At 53.4% G+C, this 25,935-nt stretch overlaps 1 protein-coding gene and 1 non-coding gene across 6 annotated transcripts in view; both read left to right on the top strand.

Annotated features, from left to right (window-relative positions):
• Positions 1 to 3,935: 3,935 nt before the first annotated feature.
• The window catches only part of ST14 (ST14 transmembrane serine protease matriptase), a 36,258-nt gene continuing 14,258 nt past the window's right edge, over positions 3,936 to 25,935 (top strand). The window contains exons 1-8 of one of the 5 annotated variants that reach the window (XM_036353678.1): positions 3,936 to 4,217; positions 8,622 to 9,024; positions 21,668 to 21,827; positions 22,293 to 22,420; positions 22,566 to 22,636; positions 22,985 to 23,142; positions 23,315 to 23,350; positions 23,651 to 23,891. In XM_036353678.1, the coding sequence (XP_036209571.1) occupies positions 21,671 to 21,827; positions 22,293 to 22,420; positions 22,566 to 22,636; positions 22,985 to 23,142; positions 23,315 to 23,350; positions 23,651 to 23,891 (791 nt within the window). In that variant the 5' untranslated portion in view covers positions 3,936 to 4,217; positions 8,622 to 9,024; positions 21,668 to 21,670. Of the gene's footprint in view, positions 4,218 to 8,621; positions 9,025 to 11,122; positions 11,384 to 15,928; positions 17,492 to 21,158; positions 21,404 to 21,667; positions 21,828 to 22,292; positions 22,421 to 22,565; positions 22,637 to 22,984; positions 23,143 to 23,314; positions 23,351 to 23,650; positions 23,892 to 25,935 lie in introns of those variants that run through there. The other 4 variants (XM_036353676.1, XM_036353677.1, XM_036353679.1 and 1 more) reach the window with 4 other exon arrangements.
• LOC118678696 lies at positions 19,666 to 19,793 on the top strand. Its single transcript, XR_004974980.1, has one exon. It is a non-coding gene; the product is annotated as a small nucleolar RNA SNORA11 (small nucleolar RNA).

Genomic DNA, 25,935 nt, shown 5'->3' with positions numbered 1-25,935 from the left:
GTGGACAGCAAGGAGGGTGAGAGAAAGGGACATTTCAATGATGCTCTCAAGACAGAGCATCGAGGAAGTAGCCCAGGGAAATAGAATGCATTTCCTGAAAGGCTCCAAGGATACCCCCAGACAACCAGCTCAGAGCCCAGGGTGTGGACACCAGGGTGTCTTTTAAGCAGCCCTCCTGTATTTGGGAGGATTTCCATGTGATAAGTTCTGCCTACCCAAGGCAGGAACCAGACCTCGACTTAGCAGGCTGGCAGGTGAGCCAATGAACTGCACTCACAGGAGACTTATTCAAGAGGGAACAAAGGCCAAAGACCACTCCGGCTAGAGGCGTGAAGACAGCGGTGGTAACATCACCGGTGCCCAGGTGATGAGCTGGAGGTGTCTCCCTGGGGCTGGAGAAGTGGGGGCTTCGGGAGCAGCACTGTGGTTGGAGTAGCTGGCCTGGATCCTGGCTGGGTCTCCTCCCCTCTTGCCTTTCTGGCCCTCTCAGAGATTCTATGAGCTTTCTACAAAGCTTTTAATAATTTCCTCTTTTTTTTCTTCCTCAAATTAGTTAGAGTATGCTGTTCGTGAGCTGGCAAGTTGACAAAAACTCCATTAAGGGCAAATTCACTGAATTCTCATGAGAAAATTGTACCTGTTACTGTCATTTAATAAAGGAGATAGGGCTTTTAAAAAAAAAAAAGTGACGTGAGAACAAGGACTCTCGGGGTGGGGAAAAGTAAATACAGATGCAAAATAGAGTAAGTTGAGTCAATATTTGAATTGAAAGTATCAATATAAACATATTGTGTATTTTATCTCTAAAAAATTCCTACCTTTGTCCACCAAAAGCCCCAGAAACAATGGATTGTCTTGAAATACCATTTTCCACTAAAAGACAGGATGTCTTGAAGAAATGGCTAACTGCATGTCGGGGCAGGAAATGTGCAAGACGAACCTGGCACATCTTACCAGAAAGCCCAGAAACAGAGAGAGTAGGATTGGGTCCAAAGGACTCAGAGCCAGTGGAGGGAACTCCCACTGCCCAAAAAGGAGACCATGTGAACATCAACGAGCATAAAAATGGCAATGGACCAAAACATATCAAACATGCATAAATCCAGCAGGCCCTGGTGGCTCAGTGGTTGAGTGTCGACCTATGAACCAGGGGGTTGCGATTTGATTCGTGGTTCGATTCCTGGTCAGGGCACATGCCCAGATTGTGGGCTTGATCCCCAGTGTGGGGCGTGCAGGAGGCAGCCAATCAATGATTCTCATCATTAATGTCTCTATCTCCCTCTCCCTTTCCTCTCTGAAATCAATAATAATAAAAAAAAATTTAAAAAGCACTTAATTCACATGTCATAATGTTATGAGGATGGAACCAAGTGGGTTTGGTGTCCATGGGCATGACACAGCGGCCGTAGGGGAAGGGTCCAGGATTCACAGTAAATGCACTGCACATGTGTTGCGTTCAAATGACAGCACCGTGTGCCTTCTCTGTGCAAGGCGTTCATTAGCCAAGAGCTGAAAGATGACGCTCCAGGAACCTGGGAGACGATACGAGACACTCCTCTGGCTGCGGAACAGCAGGTTTCAGAGTCATGAATGCCACTCACGTTACTTTGAAACCAGCTACTTTCAATCACCCACATTCGCTGAAAGGTCTTGTGCCTTCGGTAACTATAGTCCTGATGCACTACTTAGGAGGGACACAGGGGATTTTTGTCCCAATATGCAGAAACTCGTGTTTTATATCTTCTAGTTAGCTCTGGAATGCTTTACATGGTGGAAGGCAGCATTTCTACTTTCTATTATAAAACTGACATGAATTATGATGCCAGTTGTCGCGCTGGGTTCCGAGGGCTCAACGAATGAGTAAGACACTGATGGGCCTGCAAAGGAAAGGTGGTCAATTCCACGACGGAGGTACAAGCAGACCTAGTTGTGGTTTGGAGGGAAGGAACATCTCAAGGAGAAGACAGAGCATCAGTCAGGATGGCCTAGGCTTGCTGCAACAATGAGCAACCCTCAACTCTCAGGGGCTTACCATCCCCAAGGCTTAATTCTTAGCCATGTCCGGGGCCCATCAGAGGGGTCTCTGCAAGTGGCAGCCGCTTAGGGTCACAGGACCACAGAGGTTTTTATCTCAACCTGTGCTCCCAGGGTGACTGTAAGGAGAAGGGGTGCAATGCTAGCCCATGCAGGGAAAGCAGAGAGCTAGGAACTGTCGGTGCATACCACTGATGACTACCCATGACTACGATGACTCCGTAGGTGACTTGGTCTCAATACCCGAGGTGGGTGTGAGGGAGGAGGGCCTCCCAGTGAATGAGAAGCATTAGGGAAGGTGCACAGGTGGGAAAGCCTGGCTGAGAGGAGCCCCTAGGAATGCTGGGAAGCCAGGTTGCCGGGGAAGGCAGGTGCGTTGTGAAAGCCATGCTGAGGAGGTTGGGCTGGATCCAGGAGACACTGCAGCCTGTAAAGCTGTGGTTGACGAAGAGGAACCTGATTGCTGTGTATGGAAGAGATCAGAGGGCAGAGGCGGCAGACTGGAGGCAGATCACTCGCTTCGTAACAAATCCAGGCAAAGGGTGATGGGGGTGTACAAAGGGATCTTCTAAGTGGGGAGGAAAGAAAGGGTCTACATACAGCTCCCTGAGAGAAAGGCTTGACCAGCGTTGGGACTAATTGGACAGAAGATGTAAGGGGCAGCCCTGGCCGGTGTGGCTCAGTTGGTTGGGCATCATCCTGTGCACCAGGGGGTTGCCGGTTTGATTCCCAGTCAAGGGCACATGCCTGGATTGCAGGCTCGAAGCCAGGTAGGGGGCATGCAGGAGGCAGCCGCTGGAAGTTGCCCTCTCACATTGATGTTTCTCTCGCCCTCTCCATTCCTCTATCTCTCAAAATCACTAACTATTCTTTAAAAAAAGGGGGGGGGGTGATGAAAGGGGAGGTGGGAAGTCCAAGATGATTCCAAGGTTTTGAGCCTGGGAGAATGACACTATCACAACCAGAGAAAAACGTGGAAGATGGGCGAGTCTGGAAAGGAAGTGGGGGCTGGAGGACTGCAAAGCAGGGATTTTCTTTACTCTCGTCTCCGGGCACCTAGAGGAGTGCTCAATAGTACTTGTTTACTGTGTATACCAGTAGAATGCAACGGGAGAAGTTCCCAGGCCACCGTTAGTGCGGAGTTGGCACTCCACAACGCCAATGCTAGGAGCCACCTATATAAAGCCCTAAGACGAGATGCCAAGAACGTGTAGAGAAAAAAGGGAGGAGGCTGAAGGGAGAACTTGGAAACCATTTAGGGGCCAAAAAGTAGGACCAGAATCCGGGCTAGGTGGGCATCTGAGGATGGGATCAATCCGTGTCAGAGGCTGCAAATGGGTAAAGGATGCTGGGGACAGGTAAGAGGGCGTTTGGGTGAGCAACTCAGGACTCTGGCGCCCCCTCTCCCCCCACTCCCCCAGGGAGAGCTGGAAGCAGGCCAGCAAGGGCCTCTAACAATGAGAACGGGCAGCTCCGGGCGCGGGGGAGGCTGCGGGAGGCTGGGCCGGGGCGGTCCGGTTTTTGTTCGGGTTCGGAGAGGTGGTAATTGAGACCCAGTCGCGCCCGCCAGGTGGAGATTGAAGTTGCAAGAGGGCGGGAGAGAAACCACGGCTGGCATCCAGGAAGCGGGAGGAAGGGAAAGGGGAAGGCCAGGAGGGGAGGAGCGCGGACAGCCCCTGCTGCTGTGGTCGGGTCCCTGCTATTCCGTGCGGGCGCAGTCGGTGCTCATGGCCACCGCCCATGAAGCCGCCGCGTCTCACGTCCCCGTCACCCGCGGGCCGGTGGCCTGATTTTCCCCTTTACCGGAGGGAGGCGGGCCCGGGAAAGGTGCCGGCCAGAGCGGCGGGGGGCGGGGCGGCCCGGGAGGCCACACCCTGAAACTACCTGCGCGGGACAGGAAGGGCCGGGCCAGACCCGCCCCGCACACCGCTGCTGGCCGGGCGCCGGGCCTGCGACCGGACTCCCCGCCGCCTGCGCCCGCCGCCCCTCGCCTCCTGCGCCCCGCGCCCCGCGCGCCCCGCGACCCACCGGACCCGGCGGCGATGGGAGCCAGCCGCCCGCGGGGACCACGCCTCTGAGACCCGCGAGCCGCCACCGGGACCATGAAGAGCGATCGGGGTCGCAAGGGCGGAGGGGGCGCCAAGGACCTCGGCGCCGGACTCAAGTACAGCTCGCGGCCGGAGGTGGGCGCGGGCGCGGGCGGCGGGGAGCCGGGACCCCTCGCGCCGGGCGAGGGCCGCGGGCTTTGCAGGCGCCGTCCAGGCGGGGAGCCCGGGCGCGGCGGCAGCTGGACGGCCCGCACCTGCCGCGCTTTGTCTCGGCCCGGGTACCGCTCCACTGCCCTCTGTGGCCCGGGAGCTGGCCCGGCAGGTGGAATTTCCTGTTCGGCGGGTGCCTGGCCACAGGACCTTTGGTACCTGTTCTGCTGCGCGCCAGCCACGGGGGAGGCGGGAAGGCGCAGGTGTTTGGAGATGCGGACTCCCCAAGGGAAAAAGGGACCCTCTCGGTCCCTCCGGGGGCTCCGCGCTATCAGAACAACCCCCAGAGGAGCCGGGGGCGCCGGCTTGGAGCGGGTGGTGTGGCCGGGAGAAGGGAGGTCTCCGGGGGGGCTTGGGGGTCGTAGCCTCGCTTGCCTCCGCAGGAATTTGTTTTTTCCTTACTGGCCAGGGGCATTGGGGACCCTTTGCAGAGGGCATCCGGGCACCTGGAGACTAGACCCTGGGCTGCTGTGAGCTTGGAGCTAAGGACTCCACGGCGGGGCTTGTCTGGGCGTCTCCAAGGGAGGATGGAGCTTTTGGGGAAGGTGACTCCATGGGAAAGGATGTGGGTACTTGTCTTGAGCCTTTAGGTGACAGGGAAGCTGGGAGCCCTTGTTTGGCAGGAAGAACAGTGGGAGACCCGAGAGATCTCAGTTGAGGTCGCGCTGGGATGGGCTGCTAGTTGCCTTGAAGGGCCCACCTCGGTGGCAGTGCTCAGGTCCCCACCTCTGCCCGGCGGGGTCCCAGGTTTCCTGGAGGCCAGGTGAGGGCCAGCTGCAAAAGCCAGGCGGACCGGAGCCCCTGCTCTCCGGTGCTCCTGGCCCTGGCGTCCTGTGCCCGCGCTGTGGCATTGCCCCACACCAGCTCTGATGGTGGAGCTCCTAAAACCACTTCCTTTGCTCCGGCGGCATCCTGGCTTAGGCAGCCTGCAGAAGCCGAGAACTACCAACAGAACTTGTTTCTTCCCCTTTTCGCTGCCCCTCCTTGTCCCAGCAAGCATGGGCCTGGGCGGCCAGCCTGCGGGGCCTGTGCTGCTGGCCTCGCTCTGCCCGCTGGAGGCACTTCGCCCGGATGGGTACCTGTTTTCCTTCCTGTAATTGCCGTGTTTATGAACCCTGGGTAATTGCCTACCGAGGCTCTGCCGCCTCGGTGTGAGCCTGCGATGGGTGTTTGTTATTTCAGGGCGGGTTTTTCTCGGTGACTTCCCTTTCTGGGACTCTCTCCTGCTGACGCTGGGGGAGCAGGGTCTTCCCCGAACCTCCTCTGAGTCATCTCTGACCATGCGCACCCCAGCCCCACCCCACGGAGCCAGGCCTGGGGCGGCTCACCTCCACATTCTGCCCTGAGCTCCAAGGGCACCACAGACAGACGTCTCCTGCCCCCTGCAAGCCCCGGCTTTCTTCTCCCCTTGGCCCCGGCCCAGTGTCTCATGTTCCGTGGAGCTCGTCCACTCTCCACCCCACTGCGCTCTTCCTCCCACTTCCGACGAGCTGCTTCCCTTCTCATGGATCACTTGTCTTTTCCCTGCCGAGCTCCATGGAACCAGCTCTGTACCTCGTTCTGCGCCGGGCACCGTGGCAGGGAGGGCTCTAAAGGCCAGTAGGACATGGTTGCTTTTCTTAAGGAGCTTACAGTCTTGAGCGCCCTGTAAGGTGTGTGTGAATAGATGAGGCACGGTGTGCCCTGCAGGGAGTGGCCTGCTGTGCCCAAAGCCCATTCCATTTCTCCAGGAAGCTCTCAGTATCCCTGCCCAAGAAGTATCCCTGCCTCCCCCCCTCCCCAACCGCCCCCCCCCCCACGCCCCTGCCCCGCCTCACCAGCAGTCCCAGTCCCTGGGCCACGGACAGTGTTTGGACAGTCAGGTCTGCAGACTCTGCCTTCACTTGCTCCCTGACCAGGAGGAGCGGCTGCCGCCCTGGGTTTGTCCTCTGCACCTGCAGAGCCTCGCTGGCCATGCAGCCCCGCAGGGCACTGTGCTTCTGGGAACGGTTCTACTCGGCGGTGCTTGCGTCTGGCTGTGTGCTTCCCAAGGCGGACACTCCGGCCTCCGCCGCACCCCCGCCTGTTCCCGGGCAGCGGGAGGTGGCCGCTGGGTGCTCTGCACACACACCGTGTCTGGGATTGTGCGAGCCCTGGTGCAGGAGAGCAGGTGCACGACGCCGGCAACAGGAACTGGGGGGCCTGCTCACTCAGGGTCCTGGCCTCTGTTGAAGATGTGATGGTGGGCGGGAAGTCGCTTTGGCACCCAGGGGCTCCTTCTCAGGGCTGCCCCATGTAAGACGCGGTGTGCCCTAGGCATAGAGAAGCCAGGGTTGGGAAATCAGACGTGGGGGCCGGCTAGGCGGTACAGCCCTGCCTCTTCAGAGATTCATCTCTTTGTTAATTGGTCAAACATTCACTCATCCACGTGGCAGATGTCAGTTAGGTCCCCGCCGACGGAGCCTGGGCCGGTATGGGGCGCCAGCACTGGGAAAGACCCAGGGACCCAGGCTCTGCCCTCGGGGAGCACCCAGTGTAGTGTGGGGGGCAGGGGGTTAAATTCTGTGGTAAGAACGAGGTTCCGGAGAAACCCCGGTGGGCACTAAAGACGGGCAGCTAACCCAGGCTTGAGGAGTCAGAGTAGATGAATGGGGCGGAGGCCGTCGGTGATGTGGTGGCAGGAGTGACCAACATGGAGGCAAGACCTGGTGCCTCGGCTTTTCCTGCTCAGAGATGTTACCTAATCTCTGAGCCTCAGCTTCTGACCCTGCATATAGGTTATGTGTTTGTTGCAAGGACCAAAAGGGATACTTTACAAAATGAAAGCCATCTGTGAGCTGCAGCGTGGTGTCTAAATCATCGTTTGAATTTATGAGCCGAGACCAACAGTAGGGCGATGTGGTGTTAGGAGAATGGATGCACATGGAGAGGCTCACAGCCAGGTTGTCCAGGGGACTCTGACCTCGCAGAGGGGCCGGCCTGCCCCCTGGGCACAGGGAGTCTCTCTGGGGAACTTAGGGCACAGATTCCAGCGATCAGGACCCTCCTCCCAGGGTTCCACTTGTCATTTCCTTCCCTTTACGTGGCTGCTGTGAACATGATCCTCTGTAAAATGGAGACGTGTGCCAAGTCCATGGCTGCTGGTCCCTTTCTCCTCCTTATTCCCCTCTGCCCCTCCCAACACACAAAGCCAAACTTTTAAACACTTCCTTCTCTCTTGGGGCTCCCAGAGGCTCCAATGCGGGAAGGTGTGTGCAAAGGGTGAGGGGCGGGCAGGGAAGGTAGTCAGTGGGACACTAAGATGGTTCTTTAGGTGGGGACTCGCCTCCCAGGTGCTGCAGATGGCCAAGCACCCTGCCTTCTCCGGGCTTTGTCCACCTTGGTCTGGGGAAGACCTGGAATTCATGGCCCTCATTTAGGAGAGGTGGACACTGAGGCATAAGAGAAGGCAGTCCTCCCTTGATAGCTGCCCACTCCCTGTGGGAATGCACTGAGGGTGGGTCTGCCCTGAGCAGGCGCTGTATCATCACAGCTTCCTCCCCCCCCCCCCCACCCCGCCCCCTGCCCAGGGTCCATGTATGGCCTCTCACTCTGCTCCCCGGGAGCGGGGGGGCAAGACTCTGTGCGCTGTGGCCACCCTGGCCACTGTGGTCTTGGAGTTCCTCTGCTATCAGTTCCTTTTCTGGCTTGTGGTTCTGCCCAGGCTGTTGGCTCATGTCTCTCCTAAGGGAGAAAGTCTGTTCTTGGAAGAGGAAGGAGAGTGGGATATAGGCCCCAAGACGCCATTGCTTCTGACGCTGTGCACATGCTCCTGGGGTGTTTAGAGGACTATTAATCATCACCAGCGTCTGCTGAGCCTATGTCATATACGCCTCTTAGTATTATTATTATTACCCTTTATAGGTGAGGAAAATGGACCCAGAGCCAAAGAGTAGTGGGAGTGGGATTTGAACTCGGCTCGTCTGGCTCTGCTGTGTTTTGCTTGGACAGCTCTAGTGCAAGACAGGGCTGTCGGCCCAGTGGGCTCAGGAAGGGACGGATTAGTAAGAGTTGATTTGATTTGGGTAAGAGACTGGATTTCTCTTCTTGGGATGTTTCTGAGATGCCTGGGGCTTAGCAAAATGACAGTAGCATTTGCATGGGAATGAGAATGGGAACGTCTGGGCTCCTCAGAGAATTCTCACCCCGGCTGGCAGTGGTGAGAAGCTTGTCTGGGGTTTGCTCAGAGCTTGTGGCCAATAGTTGCCCTTTTTTTGTTTGTTAAGAACTTTTCTAGAAGCAGGTCACCTACTAAAAATTCTGTCTTAGAATCTCATCGTTTCATAATTTGCTTGTTCTTTCCAAACTTAGCAACAGAATCCTTATCATCTTGGTGATGGTTGTCTGACTGGTCAAAATCTTGGCTCCTTTGTCTCTGAGATGGCGAGGATGATGATGGTGAAAAGGAGAAGAATATGATGTCAGTCATTCTACGCCTCATTAAATATGCACACTTAAATCCATGACCTCTGTTTATCCTCATAGCAACGGTGTGAGGACAAAATGCCTAGTTCACAGATGAGAAGACTGAGGCTCAGAGAGTTTGATTTGCATAATGGCCCAAAGGCAGGGGTAGAACAAGGATTCAAACCCAGATCTGAGACTTCAAAGCCTATGATTTACCCGCAACGCCATTATACAGTTGTATTCCACAGACGATGGTGATTGATGCCTTTTCCCAGCCGAATCCTGGAACACACCATTAAGCACTGTGGTGAGCACCAGGCGCCAACCCAAGTCCACTAAACACCTCTCACCCCGCACTCGTCTGGTCTGTCCTTTTAATGAGTTACTCATGTGGTAGACCAGCAGTCTGGCCGGGGATGCGCTTTCAACAAAGGCTTTGAACGAAATGTTCCTTTATCCATTATACACATGAATAAACGTCATAATGGAAATTTTTAAATTAAAAGTAATTTACCCCTTCAAGCCAACGCATCAGGTTGCTTACATTTTTTTCTGCCTTTTTCCATGTCTTACCCTATGTGTATGTTTTATCCAGTTTGTTGCTAGGCACACACCAATTTGTGTTCTGGGAAAGGCATTGGGTCAGCCTCCCATCTGCTGGGCACGGTGGAGGACTGGGGGCTGGAGAACCGTAAGGTCTGGTGGGCTTGCATCTGATTGAAGGACTGTGCCAACAGGGTCCAGTTATGGATCCAAGTCACTGGCCTGCTCCTAACTCCTTCCTGGATTCTGCGACATTTCTTATTTAGTAGCAACTCCGATGAGGTCTTGGAGCATTTGCTTATCATCTTTGTAGATGGATGACACCTTCCTGGGGGGATGACTTAATTATGAGTCAGAAAGACATGGACAGCCTGTAGGATAGGCTGCCCAGAGCAGAATTGTGTCCATCTCTGTTAGGAATAAGTCATGCTCTTACTGTACCACCCTGACAACGGACACTAAAGCCACTTCCCTCCCGCTGTGGTGATGTGACTGCTGTGCTGTGAGCCAGGATGATGAAGGCAGGTGGAGATCCGGACTGTAGAGCCGACGCCAAGCTCCGTAAAAGCCAGGCATGTGTGTGGCTTCCCTAGAATCTAAAGTAAATCCCCTCATAGTTTTATTTGGTTGTAACTTTAAATTATTATTAAAAGGTTAATATGTACATATTTAAAGAGAATTTGGCTCAGATAAGTAGAAAGAATTTTAAAATGGGGAAAGTACCCTAGAAAAGCATTTTACTAACTTGGTATTGCCTATGCATGTTTTCTGAAAGAAGTTGCTTTCTTTTCCCTTACTACAAAAGTTAAGAAGGGTTTTTTGGTTTGTTTTTCTTTTTAAGGCAAGCAGTACAGAAATATACAAAATAGAAGGTGAAATTCCTCTGAAATTCTCTCTTTCAGATTTAAAAAATATATTTTTATTTATTTTTTTATTGATTTCAGAGAGGAAGGGAGAGGGAGAGAGAGATAGAAACATCAAGGAAGAGAGAATCACTGATTAGCTGCCTCCTGCATGCCCCACACTGGGGATCAAGCCTGCAACCCAGGCATGTGCCCTGACTGGGAATCCAACCATGTTCCTAGGTCGACGCTCAACCATTGAGCCATGCTGGCCGGGCTTACCTACTCTTTTAAAACCCCTTTTTGATTGCTGCATAAGCTTCCAACAAGTGGCTATAGCCTTGCTTATGTATTGTTTTATTTTTTGTGTGTGCTAATTGAATATGTTAATGTCAGTAGTGCGATCGGGAGAAGGTGGGTAACTGATGAACGGCTCCCAGGGAGACCACGCTGGTCAGGCCTCTTTCGGATTATGCTGTCGAGTGCTGGGTTCCATGTCTTCGTGGGAATATTGCTGGCTAATAATTGTGAGGTTGAACCAGATGGCCAGGGGCTTAGGAAACACTTTGATGTCTAGATGATTGAGTTGAGCGGGTTTAGCGAGAGGAGGAGCCGACAGCATGGGGACCTGGAAGGAAGTATTTCGGGAGCTGCCTGAGCTGCCGGCCCCATTGCCACACTCACGTGCTGGGCATTGTGATGCTGATCGCACCTGGGGGAGGAAGGATTTGTAATGTTGGCACCAAATGAAAATGCTATTTCCCCCAGAAAGGCTGGCCGTGGGAGGATGGGAGATGGGATGATGGCTAAAAATTGTCCCAGCTCTAAGAATCCAAATCCAAGGATATGGTTCTGCAGTTCTCCCCGGGCTCCTATCCTGTTACCTCCTTCCACCACGGGGTTCTGGGTTATAACCTTGGTCTTGGGTCCCCAGGCCCCCTCCCTTATGGTGGTGCTTTCTTTCCTGTTTGCATATTCAGTTCTTTCCCCCCAAGCAGCCAGTAGAGTGTACTCCAGCCTGCCTGGGAGCGACTCAGGAGGTGGGAGAGATGTTTTTTAATGCCGTCAGTGCCAGGAGGCACGTGGGCTTGGCGCTCTTCCACTAACTTCTGCAGATCCTGGGTTCACCAACACAGCTGTTCAAAAAGGTTCAACACGCGTATCATGGAAGACTACTCGGCAATAAAAGGAACAAGCTACTGATGCGTGCAACGACTTGAGTCATGCTCCAGGGAATTCTGCTGCGTGAAAAAAGCCAGCAATCCCAAATTTATATACTGGGTAATTCATTTCTATAACGTTTGAAAGGACAGCTTTAGCCCTGGCTGGCTTGGCTCAGTGGATAGAGCATCAGCTTGCGGACTGAAGGGTCCCAGGTTCGATTCCAGCCAAGGGCACATGCCTGGGTTGCGGGCTCGATCCCCAGTAGGGGGCGTGCAGGAGGCAGCCAATCAATGATTCTCTCTCATCGTTGATGTTTCTAACTCTCTCTCCTTCTCCCTTCCTCTCTGAAATCAATACAAATATATATATATATATATATATATATATATATATATTTTTTTTTTTTTTTTTTTAAAAGAAAGGACAGCTTTAGGACCAAAAGATAGATTAGTGGGGAGGGGCCGGGGGGAGGTGGGCATGGTCACACCCAGGCAGCAAGAGGATCAGATTCTCCACTTTGCGGGTGAATACAAGAAACGACATCAGTGATAACAGAGTATGGAACTTCATACTGACACACAAAGGAACACGAGCAAAATGGGAAATGTGACTAAGATCAATGGATTATGTTACTGCTGTGGTCGTGTAATATAGTTTCATACGATGTTAGAATTGGGGGAACCCGGGCAGAGTGTCCAAGGGACCCCTTGGTGTTATTTCTTATAAACTGCACAGGGTTCTGTCATGATCTCAACGAAAATGTCAATAATTCAGAAAGCACTAGCCAGTGAAATCAAAATGTGGGCTCAAGAAAAAGAATGAGAAGAAGTTACACGGCGCTGCCTTGACTTCCTGTTTCTCTTGCTGGGTTTCTCGGGGGATCCGCCTGGCTGTCGCTGCAGGCGGGTGTTTCTGCTCCCTGTCTGGTGATGCGCTGGGGCAGGTGAGAAGGTTGGGGGGCCAGGAAGAAGACCTCTGGCAAATGGGGATGGGTGGTGCAGACCTCGTGGGACCCAAGAGCCCAGGGAAGGGAAGGAAAGGGGCAGCGGGGCTTTGGGGCCCAGGATGGAGGGGGAATTTGGAAGCTAGATGGAATTCTCTGGTGGAATTACAAACGAGGATGTGTCCTGGGAGAGGAAGAGACTCGGAGAGACCAAATTTGGGGGGCGCTGGAAGCAGAACTAGGATGTGAGCTGAGCATTCTCTCCCCTTCCAGCGCCCGACAAGCGTTCGGAAAGTCCCCTGGGCTCACCTGGGAGATTATCCCAGCTTGCTTCTGGTACGCTCTCTACACCTGGCTGTGGAGAGAGATGTCTTTCAAGCAATCAATCAACCACTCAGTTGCTAACGTTGGCAAGGTCAAGGGTAAAGGGATGGTGAAAGAAGCAGAACAAGTAAGAACTGGGGCACCCTGACCTCTCAGGGCTGCCTGGTGTGCTCACCGTGTCCGTGGGGTATCACGGCTGCCAAGTGGGTGGTGCAGGTCATAGGGGAGGCGAGGGCCCAGGAGAACGTACTGTGGATTGAGGCGGTCTGCAGAGGTTTCCCTCAGGGGTGTGGCCTTGGCTGTGTCCTCAAGGGCAGGCAGGTTTGGTAGGTGGTGAGAGGAGTCCTTCTGAGTGGGCAGGAGGGGGCCCAGCCTCCTGGGTTCATGCAGGATTGGGGGGCCTCCTGGCTGGGGACAGGGTGAGAGGTGGGGGCCGTCAGCACCCCTAGATCAGATGTGTAAACTGAGACCTGAAGCGTGCTCGGGCAGACTCCCTGGCTTTCCTGGGGAAATGGCCTCAGGGCCGAGAATGGGTGACAAGACCCCAAGGAGGGCTTTATCACCCCCCACCCCCCATCTTCCGCCCCCTGCTGTCCCCACTGGCCTCTGCGCAGGGGGAGGAGGGGAGAGGAGAAGATGGAGGGGAGACAGCAGCAGCAGCAGGAGGAGGCCCTGGGGTGCAGGGATGGGCTGGCCTTGGTTTGTGGCTCCCAGGGGCTTCCTGTGTGAGGCCTCCAGGCAGACTTGTGCTGTGAAGGGGTTTTTTGTTTGTTTGTTTGAATGTTTTAACTTGGATTCCAGCTGCTCCACAGACCGGAGGGAGGAATGGGCCTTGCTTGGCTTTGGGCAGATGAGGGACGGTGGGTGGGTGGAGAAATCAAAACTGAAGGGAGATGGTAGGTAGGCCCTTGTCATTAGCATGAGTCAGGTAATTTGTTTTTACAACACCTCCACTTAGAAGGCTGCAAGGGGTCATTAACCCACTTTTTAGAGAGGAGACCGAGGCACAGTGAGCCATATTTGCCCCAATGGCTCCGAGCTCCCAGGCCCCACACCTCATGTAGGTCCCACCCACCCCGATCCCTCAAAAGGGAAGGAAGGGACTTGTCTGGGGGTCCTCCCCAGTCTATGGTCTGTCCCCTTTGGGGGTCGTGTTGCAGGGGTGTGTGGTCCCAGGACCCTGCTCTGTGGGCAGGGCCTGGGCAGTGCAGGGAGTTGGGGAGGGAGCCGTGCTGGCTGGCAGGGGCCCAGCCCTGGGTTTCTTGCTGACACAGCACCAGGTTGGCTGAGTCAGGCCCCCGCAACTTCTCTTCCTGCCCCAACCAGGTGTGCAACTTTGTTTGATTTCTTTCCTTCACTGGGAACTTAGCTGGGGGTCAGCGATCTGTTCCCCTGGATGGCTCGGGGCCACGGATCTCAGGTAATTCTGGGCTTCTTCTTCTGGTGGGAGGACAGTGACGGGTCAAAGGGCAAGTGTGAGAGGGTTAGGCAACAAGAGGCAGCAGGTTCCGAAGTCCACCTCCAGCTGACCCCACCTCGGCTGGGCGTGTGTCTCCGAGGAACTCCGGTGGCCGCCTAGGAGATCAGGGGATGCCCAGGGCCTGTTGTGGGAGGGCCCCAGGCATGGGAGCAAAGGCCCGCCCCGTCCAGCTGAAACTGAAACTGACCGGCTGGCACCTCTCTCTGTGGTCAGACGGACGTGGGCAAGCCCAGCCTCCGCTTCGGGGAAATGAAGGCTGAGTTGCTGGGACTGGAAGTTCCTAAGAATGACCTGGCCCTGCTCCTGGCTGCTGTGTCAGCCTCTCCGTGGAGAGGGGCTTGGGAGTGTGGATGCTGGAAGCACGTTGCTGGCCTCACTTCATTTTTATTGTTACTTTGCGTGCCCAGGCCGGTCGGGAAATGCTGGGGTGGGACCATCCATGGGATCCTGAGACTCTGGCCTGAGATCAGTTGTTGGGGCTGCTGAGTGGGCGGAGGCCTCTGATTGGCTCTTTTCCCTCCTCCTGTATCCCTTTGGTCATCCTGTGATGACCAAGCCGAGCGTCCCCTCTGTGCTGGTCACGGTGCTGGGCCGGGGCTACAACGGCGGCAGGACGTCTGAAGAAGTCTTGCTCCCAGGAGCCTGCGCATGGGCTGCTGCTCTCTGTCCACAGCTGCCCGAGGTGTCCTAGGTGTGGGTGGTGACATAAGTAGAGAGATGTATTTGCCCAGGAGGTCACGGTTCGATTCCCGGTCAGGACACATGCCCGGGTTGTGGGCTCGATCCCCGGTAGCGGGTGTGCGGGAGGCAGCCGATCAGTGACTCACTCATCATTGATGTTTCTGTTTCTCTCTGCTTCTGCCTTCCTCTCTGAAATCAAGAAAAATATATTTTTAAAAAATAGTAGAGAGAGCCATCCTAAGTAGGGCCCCTCCCGCCTGGAGACAGGGTCCCCTGATAACCAGCCACTTAAAAAAGAGGCCTGTCTCCACTTTCACCTTGGACTCTCAATGCTCTGCGGCCCTACTGTGCTCAGCGTCGCCTGGGAAGACAAAAGGCAGCGTTAGTTTTTGGAATTCATTTCTTGCGCTGTCGTCTTGGGTGGCCCGTGTTTCTGGGGACTCTGGCCAGGATCTCACAGGGACTGGCATCCGGGAGGGGCTGTGAGAGTTACGCTGGCTTTGTCTTTCTCCTTGTAGAGGAAGGCATGTGCCTTCGAGTGCCGCAGAACACAACACCTCCTCTCCTTGGAGAACCATTGCAGATGCTCAGACGGTCCTTTCTTGCTTGAACAATCTCAGGGATATTTTATGGCTCTAATGACCACAGTGACAGTGATGACATCACGGAGCCGAATGAAATCCACCCCGTCTGGTGACGGGTGCACTGAGTCACCGGACCCATACGTGAATAGCACCTGCCACAAATCAACGGCAGAATCGGCAGTGGCGCGTGGAGCCGGCCACCCTGTTCTAGTCTCAGGTCTGAGCAACACACCTTTGTCTCCAGCCGGTGACATCACCCCTGCCCCTTGACCTTGGTCTCCAGCAGCAAAAGCAGGTCACCAGTTGCGGTGTGATGGTCTTTCACGGTACCTCCCAGGACTCTGAGGGACCTTTTCTGTTTTCAGGTTCATTTCCCTTCCTGGCAGGTCACACCCAACCTTAGCCTAATGAGCAAGGATCTTTAAAAACACACACACACAACCATCTGGCATGAAGATTTCTTTATTCCTCATCTACTTGCATGGGAATCTTGCATGGATTTTCAGATTGTTGTTATTTTTAAAATTTTTAAAATTTGTTTTTTATTGATTTCAGAGAGGAAAGGAGAGGGAGAAAGAGAGGAACATCAATGATGAGAGAGAATCATTGATCGGCTGCCTCCTGCTCACCCCCTCCTACTGGGGATCGAGCCCGCAACCCAGGCCTGTGCCCTTGACCGAGAATTGAACCGTGACCTCCTGGCTCCTAGATCCACGCTCAACCACTGAGTCATGCTGGCCGGGCAGTTAGGGTTATTTTTGCCATTTATTAATGTCAACACTCACTAGGTGCTTTTCTCCCGTGAGGCCCACACTCTGAACGACCAGTGATAAGTGTAGCTCTGGATTCACTGGTCCTAGGGCCAGTGGGAGCGTGGGCCCCAGAGAGTTGGGAACTGGTGGCTGGCCTGCCAGCGTGTGCTTGGGAGCCGGGAGAGGTGCCTCTGGGGTGGGAGGATTGTTTGGTTGACTTGGACACGGTTTTGTTTGCTTAGTATTGAGCTTTCATCCCTGGTTAGTTTCTTACTTAATGGGAGTCAGGGACGACAGGGGTCTTTCTTCTGTCAAAAATAGCTTTTGTACATCAGTTTATTAGGACAACCACTGGTCTTGGGGAGGAGATGAGTCGCTTAAAGCAACAGAAAACAGGATACTGAAGGGCTGCTACATGCTCCTGGATTTCTGGACCATCCCCTCTATCCCGCTAATAAGTTGAATGGCAATAAATAAATAAATAAATAATAAAAATAAGAAGTTGGATGGGAATGGCGATCATCTGACCCTGTCCCTGCAACCTGGCCCTTGGGTCGTCCCCCTTCATCCCTCCAGATTCTTCACTCTTCATGTACCCCCCCAAGCTTTTCACGCCCACCTGCCCTCCAGGAAGTCATTCTGAGCTGGCGTTGAGCCCTGCAGGGTGTCTGGGCCTGTGGCTGGCCGGTGGCCATTGGCCTTTCTGTCTGTTTGTAGTAAGCAAGCATCTGGCTTTTGTATGTCCACAGCGCGGGGTTTTGTATGTACACCTGCGAACGTGTTTACTTCTACAAAAGAGAGCAGGAAGAGGCAAAAGCAGGCACCCGCATGCGTCCTCTCCCGCTGGCTCCGGGGCCCTGCAGAGCGATTGTTGTGTGGAGGGAGATGGTGTGTGTAGCCGAGCCGAGTGGATGGAGCTCCCCGCCCCCTCCTCCACTCGCCTGCGTGGGAGGGCGTGGCTCTTGGCCTGGCTTTGCTGCTTTACTGACTTCCCTACCTTTGTGCCTTTGTACAGGTCACTCCCTCTCCGCCTCAGTTTCCTTATCAATAAAACCACTGGGTTAGGCAAAGTAATCTCTAACATGCCTAAAAATGGAGCAGAGAGTAGGGTCATAAAAGGAAGCAGTCTAATTACTGATTAAACAGCTTTTCTGGGCTGAGTGAAGCCCAGCGGTCACACTGCAGGGACCAGCAAGGCTCTGCCATTGAGCCTGTCCCACGGCTGATGGCCTTGCTCCCAGGCCAGGCCTGAGTCGCCCTGGGGTGCCTGTCCATGGGGCTTGCTGTCCCTCTTCGCTGAATACTTGCTTCCTGAGTTCTGGAAGCTGACCGCTCTGGGAGGCAGAGACCAGGACCACCTGGCTGCGTGATCCTGCAAAGTCCTCATTTCTCCCGGCCTTGTCTGTAGGACAGGGTGGTGGCACCACTCATGAGCGATTCCAGGATTGTTGCGAGGCTCAAGTAAGAAAATAGTTGTGAAATTACTCTGTAAATTGAAAATAAAAACAATAATTATTTCCTTACATTTCTTCTAACACACACACACACACACACACACACACACACACATATATATATATATATATATACAGTGTTTAGAGAGTCTAGCTCTAAAGCCTTATTTTTTCAAAAATCTTTAAATATTATTAGACAACGAAGGACCATTGGCCATCGAAAGAAAACCCATAGCCTGAAAGAGAAAGACAAAGTTCTGAAGAGAATTACTACATATATATATATATATATATATATATATATATATATATATACACATATATATAGTTGGTAACCTCAGAAAGAGCCAGAAGGTAGTACATTTATAAAATAAGAAAAGACTACCCAGTGAAGTAACCATCAAAGAATAAAGCATCATTCTTGGAAATGAGATAGATGACTTTTGAAATTTAAAGAAAAACATGCATTGTCTTTGTAGTGAGTCTTGATCAGGTGATGTTAGTCCTCCAGTTTTGTTCTTCTTTTCATGGGCTGCTGCATTTCCATATGAAGTTCAGAGCAGAGAGCTCATCAAAAAGCCGGCTGAGATTTGATCAAGATTATATTGGATCTCTAGACAAACTTGAGAATAGACATCTTGACTATATTGACTCTTGCAATCCGTGAACATGAGATGTTGCTTGATTTATTTTGGTCGTTTAAAATTTCTCTCAGCAATGTTTTATATGTTTTAAAATATTTTTGTTGATTTCAGAGAGGAAGGGAGAGGGAGCAAGATATAGAAACATCAATGATGAGAGAATCATTGGTCCACTGCCTCCTACACACCCCCTACTGGGGAACGAGCTGTATTTCTTTGAGAATATCCTCAGCTAGGCTCTGGAATTGGGCTCTGGTGTCACAGGAGACAGAGGCGAGAAGGGAAGGACATTGTTAGAAATTCTCAGATCCCCACTTCTGTCTCAAGCAAAAACACCCCATCCCACCAGCACCAGTCCCCCATCGGAGGTGAGAAATTGATTTCTCTCACATGTTCTGGAATGTTAGTGGCTTGGTTTAAATTGCTCCATTCAAGACATTTAAAAAAAAATTCTCTGGAGCAATTAAAGCACCCCAGAGAAAAGATCTGCAATAGCTTACCTGTTGGGAATGTCCAGTAAAAAACCCACTTGTGCCAAGCCATTCACACAAAGCTTCTAAATAGCCTTTCGGACCTCATTCCTAAATATTCATGAACAACTAAGCATCCTTGGGCATTGGGGGAAGCCTTCAACATGAAAGAGAAAAGGCACTCCATAGAAATACAAAGATGAGAAGACTGTCCACCCAAAATTCAGAGAACAAAAAGAGTAAAATTCAGAGAATAAGAAAGAACTGTTGGAAATTAAAGTTTTAAAGCAGAAATGAAAAAACTCAATAGAAAGATTAAGAAACAAGGTGGATAATTGCAGAGAAAGAATAAGTAGGAGATCAATACAGACAATAAAAATTGCAGAAAGGTAGAGAAGAGGATATGAAGGGGAGGATATAATCTAAGAAATAATGCAAGAAAGTTTTCTAGGCGGAAAGAGAAGAGTTCTCCAATTCAAAGGGCAGGTGGAGATCTCAGCTCACAAAATCAAAACAAAGCAAAACAAAAAACAATTCAAAGCACATCCTCTAGGATTCAGAGAAAGGTGAAAAATCATGAATAAAAAATAATGGATGTATACTATTATCATCTGTCTCAAAAGCCAAATTAAAAGCTAAAAAACGATGGAGCCTTCAAAATTCTAAATGAAAGTTATTTGACACCTGTAGTTCTTTACCCAGCTAAACTATCAACACACGTGACTGCAGAATTAAGGTACTTCCAGGAATATCCAAAGTCTCACATTTCTCCGGAAGCTACTGAAGTATGTGCTCCACCAAAATGAAATGATCCAAGAGAGATGAAGACATAGAATCCAGGAAACAGGGGTTTTCACACAAGAGGGAGATGAAGGGAATTCCCAGGATGATGAAGGAGGTTCCAGACAATAGCTATGAGAAAGGACACAGGGCTGTAGGAAGGAGGCCCCACGAGGAAAATGAAATGAGAGGTTATTTGACAGACTTTATGTGTGGGAGATTAGAAGAGTATTTCAGAGCTCTTCGATTGTATGGAAAGACTTGGGTGTGTGTTAAAAAGAAACCCCAATTGGGTGTGGAGAGAGCAGAGTGCCTGAAGAATGGCTTCTCTGTGTACAACACATCCAACAGCAACTTGGGCATACTCCTCACGGTGGCAGAATACTATGGCCTTCCTGTGACATTACGCCCTATACATAAAAAAAAAAAAAAAAAAAGAAACCCAAGTGAAAGAATATTTGCAGCAGGAAAAACAAAATATAGCTGTACTGGGAAGGAAACAATAGTGAATAATATTTTCAGAGACTAATAATGAAAACACAGAGTATGGATGTATTTTTTTAAAAAAAACTTTAGCCCTATCACTATGGGGAGGTGGGGTGAGAGCGAAGGAAGGGCATTGAAATCCATATGATCATAAAGAAAGTCAGTTGATTATATTTTAAATAGATGAATTGAGATCGTAGCACTGGCCTATAATGTAGAAATACGGGGACAAATTCCAGAGCAAGCATTTTGCCTCCGGGGTGTGTTTCATATCTTTTTTAAAAATGTATTTTTATTGAGGTGTAATTGACATACAATAATGTGTAAGTTTAAGGTGTACAGCGGGTTGATTTGATACATTTATGTACTGTGATATGATCACCATGGTCAGGTGAGCTGTGGAGTGTGTTTCTGTGTGCAATGTTATATAAAGTCACAGATACAACCAGTTAGGAAACTAAAAACTTAGAGATAAAAGCATCCAAATATGACAGGAGCGGGGAGAATCTTTCATGAGAAGGTTTAAATGTGACAAACCAAGAAATGTCCGTTCAGGCACGTTATTTAGAGTTCTGGGGTTAACCCCAGAAGAGCCACATCCAGACAGGGTTAAAAATGGCGCGTCTGTGGAATTTGGGGTATGGGCTCTTGCTTTTATTTTATTTTTAAAATATATTTATTTTTATTTATTTCAGAGAGGAAGGAAGAGGGAGGAAGAGATAGAAACATTCATGATGAGAGAGAGAATCATAGATAGGCTGCCTCCTGCAAGTCCCCCACTGGGGATCGAGCCCACAACCCGGGCATGTGCCCTTGACCGGAATTGAACCTGGGACCTTTCAGTTTGCAGGCTGACGCTCTATCCACTGAGCAAAACCGGCTCGGGCTGGACTCTCGCTTTTATTACAATTCCTTCTGCCGTGGATATGAGGTAGTTAAGCCTGTGAACCGTTCAATTTCATGACACACGGCGCCTCTGCAGGATTGAAGGCTGGAAGATCGCGTGCTAGAAAAGTTCACCTGTTGTGGCATGCTGGCCCCACACCTGCCCCATCCACACATGCTCCCCCCCACCACCACTTCCTGATGCCCCTTTACAGGGAGGACCCCAGGAAACCACCATCCTGTTTGTGGGAAGGTGGTTTTTTGTTGCTGTTGTTGTTTAATATACTTTTACTATTGATTTCAGAGGAAGGGACAGAGATAGAAACATCAATGATGAGAGAGAATCATTGATCGGCTGCCTCCTGCACACCCTACGCTGGGGATGGAGCCCGCAACCTGGGCATGTGCCCTGACCGGGTATTGAACCGTGACCTCCTGGTTCATAGGTCAACCACCGAGCCACGCCAGCCAGACTGTGGGACATTTTGTTGTTTTCCCGGTTCTTGGGTCTGAGCATGAGTATGGATTCCAGTAGAGTCATGACCTCCTCACCTCACCTTGAAATCCTGCCCTCCAACACCTAAGCTTGAAAGCAAGGTGGCTTGTTCCACGGTGGCACGGCCAACTGGTTAAACATTGGCGAAGCAAGGCCACTGGGTAGGGTGTACAGTGTACTAGGATGTGCTGCCCACAGGGGCAGGGGATCGGTGGGGCCTGGGGCCGTGGGGGCTGGAGGAGGGGCTGCCTTTAGAAGCTTGCACCGAGGCACCTGGTGGCCAGCCATGGCCCTGGGCTGGGCCCCACTCCTGGGCCTCTCCGAGTGTCGGAGCGGATTCATGTACGTGGAGAGCTGCAGTGACTGGGTTTGCAAGGCGGGGCAGGTGGGAGAGCGTCTGAGCGGCTGTGTCTTCCTCTGTGCAGAGCATGCATGCCTTTGAGGAAGGCCTGGAGTTCCTGCCCGTCAACAACACCAAGAAGGTGGAGAAAGGAGGCCTCAGGCCCTGGGTGGTGCCCGTGGCTGCTGTGCTTGTGATCCTCCTGGTTTCTCTCGTGGCTGGTTTCCTGGTGTGGCACTTCCAGTGTGAGTAAAGCTGCGGCGGAGGGGGAGGGGGGGGCACTGGGGAGAGAGATGTGGGGATGGCCCATCTCCCCCCTCAGGGACAGACCCAGGGCCCGAGTCTTATGGACACAGGGAGAGAACGGAAGTGCAGCAGGGTGGGTGAGGGGGGGTCTAAGACTCTGCCTCCCCTTTCCTCTTTCAAGCAGTGGGCGGTGGGTGAGGAATTGGTCAGAGCTGGCCCATAGTGCTCAGGTCCACTGGCCCCTCCTGGCACCCACTGCCCCTGCCCCTGGTTGTCAGCAGTTCTGTAGCTTTTCATGCTTGGGTGTGGACCCCACTGGGACCTGGCCCACCATTTCCACGCCCTTTATTGTCACCTGCACACACACACCCCCAGGGCTGCTGAGGGCAGCTTGTGGACACTGGGGAACGGGACAGGGATGATGCCACTTCCTTTCACTCTTCTCCTTCCCTGGCTTTGCACAGACCGGGACGTGCGGATCCAGAAGGTCTTTAATGGCTACCTGAGGGTCACAAACGAGAACTTTCTGGACGCCTATGAGAACCCGAACTCCACTGAATTTGTAGAGCTGGCCAGCAAAGTGAAGGAGGCGGTGAGTCCACGCCCTGGGCTGGAGCCCTGTCCTGGCTGTATCTCCCTGGGCTGGTGTGGGGCACGGAAGGGCACCAGATCCCAAGGGAGCGGCCTGGGCTGGGGGCAGAGGTACTGGCCTCACTGAGCCTCCTCTTTTTCCGCAGCTGAAGCAACTGTACAATGAGATCCCCGTCCTGCGGCCCTACTACAAGGAGTCGACAGTGACTGCCTTCAGGTGGGTGCTGCGGAGAAGGCGGGGGCCGGGGAGGTGCTGGGAATGGGATCCGTGCGCTGTTGGAGGGGGACAAGTGCCCGGTGGCCAGCAGGGTGATGCAGCCATGAGGCCCTGGCTTGGGGAACCAAGTCCTGTTCTCTCCACGACTGCGACAGCTCCTGTCTGGGCCATGTCGCTCTGACGGAGGGCGCCAGGCAGGAGGGCGCCGGGCCTGCCCCGTAAGCCGCTCCGGAGGGCTAGTGCTCCTCTGCTACTTTTCCACATGTGGGTTTGGGTCTGCACCGGGCAGGGCGGGGCCCAGCGGGTGCCCAGAGCCCCAGAGCATCTCAGACTCCGGCCTCCCCGCAGCGAGGGCAGCGTCATCGCCTACTACTGGTCGGAGTTCAGCATCCCCAGCCACCTGGTGGAGGAGGCCGAGCGCATCATGGCCGAGGAGCGCGCTATCCGCCTGCCGCCCCGCGCCCGCACCCTGAGCTCCTTCCTGCTGACCTCGGTGGTGGCCTTCCGTGAGTGCGGGCCTTCGGGCTGCTGGGGGTGGGCATTGGCGGGCAGGAACTCCCTCTCCTCCGCAGGAAGATAAGATAGTGAGCTGCTGGCTCCTCCCCTGGGGAACAAGGAAGCAGGAACGAGGAAATAGGCCAGACCAGTAAAACCTCGATTCTCCCTCTTGATTTTCAGCCACTGACCCCAGAACAGTGCAGACGGCCCAGGACAGTAAGTACCATGCCCTCCTCCTAGTGGCGGGTTGGGGTGTGGCCAGACGCCCTTTGATCCGGGTGTGCCCACAAGTCACACCTTGGTGACAGCCAGCACATCCCTTCGCCTGTCCCCAGGCCATGAGATGCTGCTTCCTGGTCGCATCTGGGCCCATGGCAACCTGGGGCGCCTTGGAGAGGCCAGCCCTGGGGGTACCCCTGCGGGGTTCAGGGCTGCTGGCCCTGCCGCCTCCACCCGGCTCTGCCTGGCTCTGCCCGGCTCCGCCCAGCTCTGCCTCTCCTCCTCTGTTTCCCACAGACAGATGCAAATTCGCCCTGCATGCCCGATGGGGGGAACAGACTCGCTTCACCACGCCCGGCTTTCCCGACAGCCCCTACCCAGCCTTCGCCCGCTGCCAGTGGACCCTGCGGGGCGATGCCCACTCCGTGCTGAGCCTCACCTTCCGAAGCTTTGATGTCACGGCCTGTGACCCCAATAGCAATGACCTGGTCGTGGTGTATGACACCCTGAGCCCCGTGGAACCCCGCACGGTGGCACAGTGAGTGTCCCAGGGGGCAGAGGTGGGCTGTGGGAGCTGGGCTGGTGCCTCTGGTGGGCGGGCCTCTGGGCCAAGTTGGAGACAGTGTGTGTCACCGGCCACTGCAGACTGACAGGCAGCAGAGGGCAGGTGTGGCGCCGTCCTCAGCATGAGCTCAGCGGAGCATGGCGGAGGCGACGTCTCTGCCTTGGTCGCGGTGAGGAGGGCGATGGGTTCCCTGGACACCAGTAAGCTGGGTGTCCTTTACCTGCAGAGCCACGCTGTGCCCTGCGGTGGTAAAACACGGTTTTGTGGAGGCCTATAGGTTGGGAGAGCCTGCCATTGAAAAGATAGTTTGGTGCTCGGCTGGTGTCGACCTATGAACCAGGAGGTCGAGGTTCGATTCCCAGTCAGGGCACATGCCCTAGTTGCGGGATCAATCCTCAGGGAGGGGGAGTGCAGGAGGCGGCTGACGAGTGATTCTCTCTCTCATTGATGTTTCTATCTCTCTCTCCCTCTGCCTTCCTCTCTGAAATCAATAAAAATATCTATACTAATAACAGGATAATATGCTAATTAGACCGGGTCGACCGGACATCTTCCGGTTGTCCTGCCTCCTTCCGGACAAAGCCACGGTGGCGAGGGCCAAGGCAGAGGCATGTAGGAATGATCAGGCCAGCAGGGGAGGGCAGTTAAAGGTGATCATGCCGGCGGGGGGAGCAGTTAGGGGCAATCAGGCTGGCAGGGGGGGAGCAGTTAGGGGTGATCAGGCTGGCAGGGAAGGGCAGTTAGGGGCGATCAGGCAGGCAGGCAGAGGGGTTAGGGGCAATGAGGCAGGCAGGCAGGTGAGCGGTTAGGAGCCAGTGGTCCCAGATTGTGAGAGGGTGCAGGCTGGGCTGATGCCCCCTCCCCCCCGCACCAATTTTGTGCACTGGGCCTCTAATATATATATGGCCTTTAAACCTTAAAAAAGAAAGGAAAGAAAAGAAAAGAGTTTGCTACTCACAATTCCCAAACAGAGGGCCCCCCTGGGGAAGCAGCAGGGTGGTCGGGAGGCAAGGACACGGTGGCAAACATGGCAGTGCTGTTCTGTGTGGTTCCCGCAGGAAAGGCGAGGCAGGGAGGTGCTCTAAGTGCCTCCAATGGGCTCTGGGGCCTGGGGCTGTCTCTCCGGGGCTGGGGCCTGGCTGTGGGGTGATTAAGCCGGTGGGTGGTGGCCAGGAATATGGGAGCCCCAGGGAGGAGACGTGGGGTGGGCTCTGGATGGGTTGGCTTACACGTGAAAGGCTTGGCCGTGGGTGTGTCTAGACTGTCTCTAGGAATGGCCTGACCTTGGGAGGGCCCTCTCTCCAGTCAGCAAAGTCCCAGGTGCGAAAGCATCGGGATTGCAGGGACTCAAAAGGCAGCATGCACCTGCCACGGAGGTTGGGGTGCGAGATGAACGTCACCCCCGCCAGCTGCAGGTCAGGCAGGAGCTACCCTCAGAGGCACTGCGGGTGGGTGGACTGCCCCCTCCCCAGCTCTGCCTACATCTCAGGATGAATGACAGGCTAAGAGTCAAGCCCAAACCCAGCGGGAACCATCTGCTTCCACAGCTTAGCATCAGGACCTCTGTCCACACCCCTTTGGGTGCAGGGTTCTCTCCCTCCTACTTTACTAACTGTACTACAAATAAACACATCTCCTGGGAGGCAGGAGTGGAAAACAGGCATGCGTAAGGGGGACCTACATCATTCATAATCTTACTATCCAGAAACAGTCACTGCTGATTTTGTGATGTCTGTTCTTCCAGACTTTTCTGCTGTGTGAGTGTCTGTTTGTGATTATATTTAAACTAGAGGCCCGGTGCACGAAATTCATGCACTTTGGGGTGGGGGCCCCTCAGCCCAGCCTGCACCCTCTTGCAGTCCGGGAGCCCTCGGGGGATGTCCGACTGATGGCTTAGGCCTGCTCCTCGCTCAGTCCCAATTGGCCAGACCCTAGCAGCAAGCTAACCTACCGGTTGGAGCATCTGCCCCCTGGTGGTCAGTGCATGTCATAGCAAGCGGTTGAGCAACCTTAGCAT

Source organism: Myotis myotis, unplaced genomic scaffold, assembly GCF_014108235.1.
Source record: "Myotis myotis isolate mMyoMyo1 unplaced genomic scaffold, mMyoMyo1.p scaffold_m19_p_20, whole genome shotgun sequence".
NCBI classification, from domain to species: domain Eukaryota; kingdom Metazoa; phylum Chordata; class Mammalia; order Chiroptera; family Vespertilionidae; genus Myotis; species Myotis myotis.
This window is presented reverse-complemented; position numbering and strand designations above follow the sequence as displayed.